Consider the following 7,669-nt stretch of genomic DNA (forward strand, 5'->3'; position numbering starts at 1 on the left):
AGCTTTATCTATCGAGATTGCGCTGTTCGCAGTATCAAAGGATATTTGTATTGTGCTGTCCGTGTACTCAGTGTCTGATGGGACAGTGTAGAGAGAGCTTTACTCTTTAGCTAACCCCATCCTGTCCCTGGGAGGGTTTTTATGGGAAGTGTCAAGAAATCTCTATATTGTTTATTTTTACTTCAGACCAGTAGAGAGCTTTATTCTGTATCTAACCCAGGTAGTATCTTTCCTGAGGGTATTTGATGGGGACAGTACAAAGGAAGCTTCATTCTAAATCTGAGTCTTCAGCTGACAGTGAACAGCTCAGGTGATCAATATGGGTGACACCAGGCCCTCTTCAAATTACAAGCAGGTAATTTCACTTTTGACTAAAGAAAGAAAGCGACAAGGTGTTGAATGTTTAAATATTCAGAGGGACAATGTTTGTCCTGTAACCTGACCATGTGCTGGCTGTTGGAAACTTAGTCACTTGGCTGCAGCTGGAGTATGACCTGTAACCAGATCTGAGCGGGATAAATCCACACTGACAGAGCTGCTCTGACAGTCAGTGCAACGAAGCCAGTCCTGGAGTTACAGCTGCAACTCAGGACTGAACAAAAATCCACGGCTTCCTCAGGAGTACGATGTTAATGAGGTAATTGTCATCTTTAATCAGAAGCTGCAACATTTTTAAAAAAACCCGGAGAGGAGGCAGCAAGAATCCTCAGCACTCACATCCCTCAGGCCTCAGGCAATGGGCTGTGAACAGCAACTAGAAAACACGGCAGAGTAATGGGGCCAAATGGCAAGTCGAGGGGTCTGTGAAGAAGGGACATAAGGGATAGAGGAGGTGGGGGGATAATGGTGAGAGGTGGCTCTGGAGCAGCACAAAATATCAGTGGTTTCTGAGGCGGGAGGGGGAAGCATCCTCTGGAACGGGAAAATGCCCACCTTCCACTTGGTAACCCTCACCCCAGGGGCTACCGGGCTCAGAGAGACAGACTAGGGGGCCACAGACGAAGAAGTGACACCCAGTTCCCTCTTCACATTCTCTTGAGCACCTGAACTGACCGTGTGTGAGAGAGTGACAGAGAGAGCAGGGGAGGATCGCACCCAGATCTTCATCTCACTGACTCTCCCAGCCACTGGGTACAGGCTGAAGAAATGTGTTCGCAGGGAGGGCAGTGAAGACCAGTCCTCACAGGTCTCTCTGTCTGTGTTGTCCATATATCCCACCAGATATATGGGGGGGGGGGGGGGGAAGAGAGAAAAAGAGGGAGAGATGGGGGGGGGGGGGAGGAAAGAGAGAGTGTTGGAGGGAGGGAAGAGAGAGTTGGGGGAGAGGGAGGGGGGAGAGGGAGGGGGGAGAGGGAGGGGGGAGAGGGAGGGGGGAGAGGGAGGGGGGAGAGGGAGGGGGGAGAGGGAGGGGGGAGAGGGAGGGGGGAGAGGGAGGGGGGAGAGGGAGGGGGGAGAGGGAGGGGGGAGAGGGAGGGGGGAGAGGGAGGGGGGAGAGGGAGGGGGGAGAGGGAGGGGGGAGAGGGAGGGGGGAGAGGGAGGGGGGAGAGGGAGGGGGGAGAGGGAGGGGGGAGAGGGAGGGGGGAGAGGGAGGGGGGAGAGGGAGGGGGGAGAGGGAGGGGGGAGAGGGAGGGGGGAGAGGGAGGGGGGAGAGGGAAGAGAAGAGGGTGGGGGGGGGGAAGAGAAGAGGGTGGGGGGGGGGAAGAGAAGAGGGTGGGGGGGGGAAGAGAAGAGGGTGGGGGGGGGGAAGAGAAGAGGGTGGGGGGGGGGAAGAGAAGAGGGTGGGGGGGGGGAAGAGAAGAGGGTGGGGGGGGGAAGAGAAGAGGGTGGGGGGGGGAAGAGAAGAGGGTGGGGGGGGGGAAGAGAAGAGGGTGGGGGGGGGGAAGAGAAGAGGGTGGGGGGGGGGAAGAGAAGAGGGTGGGGGGGGGAAGAGAAGAGGGTGGGGGGGGGGAAGAGAAGAGGGTGGGGGGGGGAAGAGAAGAGGGTGGGGGGGGGAAGAGAAGAGGGTGGGGGGGGGGAAGAGAAGAGGGTGGGGGGGGGAAGAGAAGAGGGTGGGGGGGGGAAGAGAAGAGGGTGGGGGGGGGAAGAGAAGAGGGTGGGGGGGGGGAAGAGAAGAGGGTGGGGGGGGGGAAGAGAAGAGGGTGGGGGGGGGGAAGAGAAGAGGGTGGGGGGGGGGGGAAGAGAAGAGGGTGGGGGGGGGAAGAGAAGAGGGTGGGGGGGGGAAGAGAAGAGGGTGGGGGGGGGAAGAGAAGAGGGTGGGGGGGGGAAGAGAAGAGGGTGGGGGGGGGAAGAGAAGAGGGTGGGGGGGGAAGAGAAGAGGGTGGGGGGGGAAGAGAAGAGGGTGGGGGGGGGAAGAGAAGAGGGTGGGGGGGGGAAGAGAAGAGGGTGGGGGGGGGAAGAGAAGAGGGTGGGGGGGGAAGAGAAGAGGGTGGGGGGGGAAGAGAAGAGGGTGGGGGGGGAAGAGAAGAGGGTGGGGGGGGAAGAGAAGAGGGTGGGGGGGGAAGAGAAGAGGGTGGGGGGGAAGAGAAGAGGGTGGGGGGGGAAGAGAAGAGGGTGGGGGGGAAGAGAAGAGGGGGGGGGAAGAGAAGAGGGGGGGGGAAGAGAAGAGGGGGGGGGGGAAGAGAAGAGGGGGGGGGGGGGAAGAGAAGAGGGGGGGGGGAAGAGAAGAGGGGGGGGGGAAGAGAAGAGGGGGGGGGGGGAAGAGAAGAGGGGGGGGGGGGAAGAGAAGAGGGGGGGGGGGGAAGAGAAGAGGGGGGGGGGGGAAGAGAAGAGGGGGGGGGGGAAGAGAAGAGGAGGGGGGGGGGGGAAGAGAAGAGGGGGGGGGGGAAGAGAAGAGGGGGGGGGGGAAGAGAAGAGGGGGGGGGGGGGAAGAGAAGAGGGGGGGGGGGGAAGAGAAGAGGGGGGGGGGGGAAGAGAAGAGGGGGGGGGGGGAAGAGAAGAGGGGGGGGGGGGAAGAGAAGAGGGGGGGGGGGGGAAGAGAAGAGGGGGGGGGGGGAAGAGAAGAGGGGGGGGGGGAAGAGAAGAGGGGGGGGGGGAAGAGAAGAGGGGGGGGGGGAAGAGGGGGGGGGGGAAGAGGGGGGGGGGGGAAGAGGGGGGGGGGGGAAGAGGGGGGGGGGGGGAAGAGAAGAGGAGGGGAGAGAGGGAGTGGGGAGTGAATTGAGCCTGACCCGCGCCCCCTCTCCCTCTGTGTCTGTTCCAGGGCGGCTGGAGGATGTTGTCCGGAGCGGGAGCCCGGGCCCGGGCGGGGGTGGCAGCCTCTCTCCCTCCTCCTCCTCCTCCTCCTCGTGTTACCGGAGCCCGGCCTCTCGTGCCCGTCCCCCTGCCGCTGCTGGCCCGACAACCGGACGGTGGAGTGCTCGGGCCGGGGCCTGGAGTCGGTGCCCGCGGGGATCCCGGGGGGGACCCGGGTGCTCGACCTGAGCCGCAACCGGCTCCGGCGGCTGGAGTGGCCGCGGGGGTCCGGGCCGACGGTGCGGCGGCGGCTGGAGGAGCTGGACCTCAGCGGGAACCTGGTGTCGGAGCTGCCCGGGGGAGAGGGGGAGGAGGAGGAGGAGGAGGCCGAGGATGGAGGGGCCTGGTCCGGGCTCGGGCAGCTCCGCCGCCTCCGCCTCGACCGTAACCGCCTGCGGTACCTGTCCCCGGGGGCGCTGGGCCGCCTGGCTGCCCTGGAGAGCCTGGAGCTCGGCTCCAACCCGCTGCCGGCGCTGCTGGACCTCACCTTCCGGGGCCTGCGCCGCCTCGGCCGCCTGGAGGTGGGAGGCCCGCAGCTCGGTTACCTGGGCCCGAGGCTGTGGGAGGGCCTACCCGCCCTCCGCCTGCTCACCGTCACCGGCGGCTCCCTGCCCGCCGCCCCGTCCGCCCTCTCCCTGCAGCCGCTCGCCAACCTCAGCGCCCTCCGCCTGCTCGGCCTCGCCCGGGTCCGCCGCCTCCCCGCCGGCACCTTCGGGCCCCTGGCCGCCCTCCGCCTGCTGCAGCTGGACGGATGGTCCTCCCTGTCCGAGCTGGAGGAAGGCAGCCTCCGGGGGCCCGAGCTGCTGCTGCGCCTGTCGGTCACTCGCTGCAACCTGAGCTCGGTGCCTTACCGGGGCCTACAATCCCAGCCTGCCCTGCGCTGGCTCGACCTCTCCCACAATCCCATTCGCGTCATCCGCGCGGGGATGCTGCGCCACGTGACCCGCCTGGAGGAGCTGCGATTGGTCGGCGCCGGCCTGCTCGCCGTCCAACCGGAGGCCTTCCGCGGACTCCTCTACTTCCGGCTGCTCGACGTCACGTCCAATCAGCTCCGCAGCCTGCCCGAGAAGGCCTTCCGCTCGGCGGCCGGCCTCCACAGCCTGGGCCTGGGCGACAACCCGCTCGCCTGCGACTGCCGCCTGCACTGGGTGGCCCGCCGCCGCCGGCGGCTCCGCTTCCTGGGCCCGGCGCCCGCCTGCCGCACCCCGGAGGCCCACCGCGGCCTCCGCCTCGACCGCCCGCCGCCGCCCGGCTCCTTCCTCTGCAGCCGGCCCCGCATCCGCGACAAGCGGCCGCAGCGCCTCTCGGTCCGCGAAGGCCGGCCCGTCACGTTCCGCTGCTCGGCCGACGGTAACCCGCCCCCGGACATCCTGTGGCTCAACCCCCGGCGCCAGCGGCTGGGCGCCCCCACCCCCGGGCCCTTCCCGCTCTCGGGCCCGGCGCTGGGCCGCAGCCGCCTGCTGCCCGACGGCGGCCTGGAGATCGCCTCGGTCCGCCCGCAGGACGCTGGCATTTACCGCTGCGTGGCCCGCAACGCTGGCGGGAACGACACCGCCTCGGCCACGCTGCGGGTGCGGCCGCTGTCGCCGCAGGAGCTCGGCGTCTTCCGGCCGGCGGGGAGAGGCGGCGTGCGGCCCGGTTACCCCTTCGACACCCAGACCCTGCTGGTCACCACCACCATGGGCTTCGCCTCCTTCTTCAGCGTGGTCACCGTCTGCTTCTCGCTGCTGTTCGCCTGGAGCCGGGCCAAGGGCCCGATCAAACACAACAACATCCAGGTGGACTTTGTGCCGCACGGGGGCGGTGGCGGCGGAGGGGAGGGAGAAGACGCCAAGTACAACATGAAGATGGTGTGACGGCGGGCGTCTACTCGACGCGATGTCGTCATGGGTAAGCGTGACCGTGATGTCACGCCGTCAGCGTACCACGTGGCCGTGATCCCACTTTTGACGCCATGTCGTCATCGCCTCACGTAGACACGCCCCGAATGTCAACTTGGTGAAAGTGGGGATTGGAGATTAGTGTGTTGCTGGGAAAGCACACGAGGAGCGGGAGAATCCATGTTTCGGGCAAAAGCCCTTCATCGCTAATTCCCAATGAAGGGTTTTTGCCCGAAACGTCCATTCCCGCGCATGTCGGATGCTGCTTGACCTGCTCTGCTTTTGCAGCACCGCTCTCCCGCCCCCCAAAATCATCTGGACCCGCACCTTTCACGTCATGCCGTCATCGCGCACAGCGTTGTCCCTTGCCTTTGACGCCATGCCGTCATCGCGCACAGCGTTGTCTTTTGCCTTTGACGCCATGCCGTCATCGCGCACAGCGTTGTCCCTTGCCTTTGACGCCATGCTGTCATCGCGCACAGCGTTTTCCCTTGCCTTTGACGCCCTGCCGTCATCGCGCACAGCGTTGTCCCTTGTCTTTGACGCATGCCGTCATCGCGCACAGCGTTGTCCCTTGTCTTTGACGCATGCCGTCATCGCGCTCAGCATTGTCCCGTGCTTTTGACGCCCTGCCGTCATCGCGCACAGCGTTGTCCCTTGTCTTTGACGCATGCCGTCATCGCGCTCAGCATTGTCCCGTGCTTTTGACGCCCTGCCGTCATCGCGCACAGCGTTGTCCCTTGCCTTTGACGCCATGCCGTCATCGCGCTCAGCATTGTCCCTTGCCTTTGACGCCATGCCGTCATCACGCCGCACGTTGATGTTGCAGATGCGAACGTCATGCCCGTGACGTCACCTCACTGTATCAATTAAAGTGAATCTCCTGGGGACTGTTTGTTTGTCTCATTCTCTTAGTGACGTGGCCATGGGTCAGGTCATGCACTTTGGTGCAAGGCTATTTCCTTATTTGGCAGGAGGCTTGAGATTATTTTATAATTAGGGAAACAGACCCTTGTGTCCATTTGGTCCACGCCAACCAGATTCCCCAAATAAATCTCATATAAAAACCGAAAGCACATGTGGTGCTCCAGACCCGGAACCAAAGCAGAGGTCTGGCACCATCTGTGAAGGCAAAGTTAACGTTTCAGGTCCTCCTAGTGAACTGGACTTTTTTTTCTCTCTCAATGAAGTTCCAGGGGAAGGAGAGTGTTGGAGCCGACAATGGGGGAGGATGCAATAGAAACTTACAAACTAGTGGACATTGGGAAGGTGTTTCCATTAAAAGGAGAGAGTTGAAAATGTGTTGCTGGAAAAGCGCAGCAGGTCAGGCAGCAGCCAAGGAGCAGGAGAAGCGACGTTTTGGGCATCAGCCCTTCTTCGTCCTGAAGGACGGTTTATGCCCGAAAGGTCGATTCTCCTGCTCCTTGGCTGCTGCCTGACCTGCTGCGCTTTTCCAGCAACACATTTTCAACTCCGATCTCCAGCATCTGCAGTCCTCACTTTCTCCATTAAAAGGAGAGACTAGGGCACAGCCTTGGAGTAAAGGGAAGACCCTTCAGAACAGAGATGAGAAACGTTTTCAGTCAGAGAGTGGTGAATCTGGAAATCAGTTGGCAGAGAAGGCTAAGGAGGCCAGGTGATTCAGTATGTGTAAGGCAGAGTTGGATTGGTTCTTGATTTTCAAGGGTATCAAAGGTAATGGGGAGGAAGCAGGAGAATAGAGTTGAGAATATTATCAGCCGTGATGGAGAAGGCTCGATGGGCTGAATGGCCTCATTTCTGTTCCTATATCTTATGGGCTTTCTTTTTCCCTGGTCTCAACCTGCAACATCTCTCACTGGCTCCTCTCACAAGCACCCAGTTTTTCCTTACCCCCACACCCCCACCCCACCACCACCACCACCAAGGAGCGTGTGACACTCAGGAACAGTTTCCTACTCAGGGACAGGCTGTGAGCTCGTTGTAAATGAGTAGGAGAATGGGTGACTCATTGCAGGGCACAGAGCTGGCTGTGTATGGTGAGAGTATGACTAGCTGTGTATATTGATTTTTAATATCTGTCCAACTCATCAGCAGGTTTCAACTCATCAGCAGGTTGGGTGGCACGGTGGCACAGTGGTTAGCACTGCTGCCTCACAGCGCCAGAGACCCGGGTTCAATTCCCGCCTCAGGCGACTGTCTGTGTGGAGTTTGCACGTTCTCCCCGTGTCTGCGTGGGTTTCCTCCGGGTGCTCCGGTTTCCTCCCACACTCCAAAGATGTGCTGGTCAGGTGAATTGACCATGCTAAATTGCCCGTAGTGTTAGGTAAGGGGTAAATGTAGGGGTATGGGTGGGTTGCGCTTTGGCGGGGCGGTGTGGGCTTGTTGGGCCGAAGGGCCTGTTTCCACACTGTAAGTAATCTAATCTAAACTATCACTCACCTGTACGTTCAGGTCTTGTACTGCTTGTATTTATACAGTATGTCTGAGGTGTTGTCAAACATTAGAAAGTGTTAAACAGATGACAATCAACTAAAATGTAACACAAAAGCAGGCAAGAAGACTAAGTGTTGTGTTAAAGA

General features: G+C 61.7%; 1 protein-coding gene across 1 annotated transcript; it reads left to right on the plus strand.

Moving 5' to 3' along the window:
* Nucleotides 1-626: 626 nt before the first annotated feature.
* On the plus strand, nt 627-5,998 carry LOC140453889 (leucine-rich repeat and immunoglobulin-like domain containing-NOGO receptor-interacting protein 4). The gene is made up of 2 exons (XM_072548748.1): nt 627-637; nt 3,197-5,998. The coding sequence occupies exons 1-2, from the start codon at nt 627-629 to the stop codon at nt 5,082-5,084; spliced, it is 1,899 nt and encodes a 632-aa protein (XP_072404849.1). The 3' UTR covers nt 5,085-5,998.
* The last annotated feature ends 1,671 nt before the right edge of the window (nt 5,999-7,669 follow it).

Source organism: Chiloscyllium punctatum, chromosome 28, assembly GCF_047496795.1.
Source record: "Chiloscyllium punctatum isolate Juve2018m chromosome 28, sChiPun1.3, whole genome shotgun sequence".
Classification (NCBI taxonomy): Eukaryota; Metazoa; Chordata; class Chondrichthyes; order Orectolobiformes; family Hemiscylliidae; genus Chiloscyllium; species Chiloscyllium punctatum.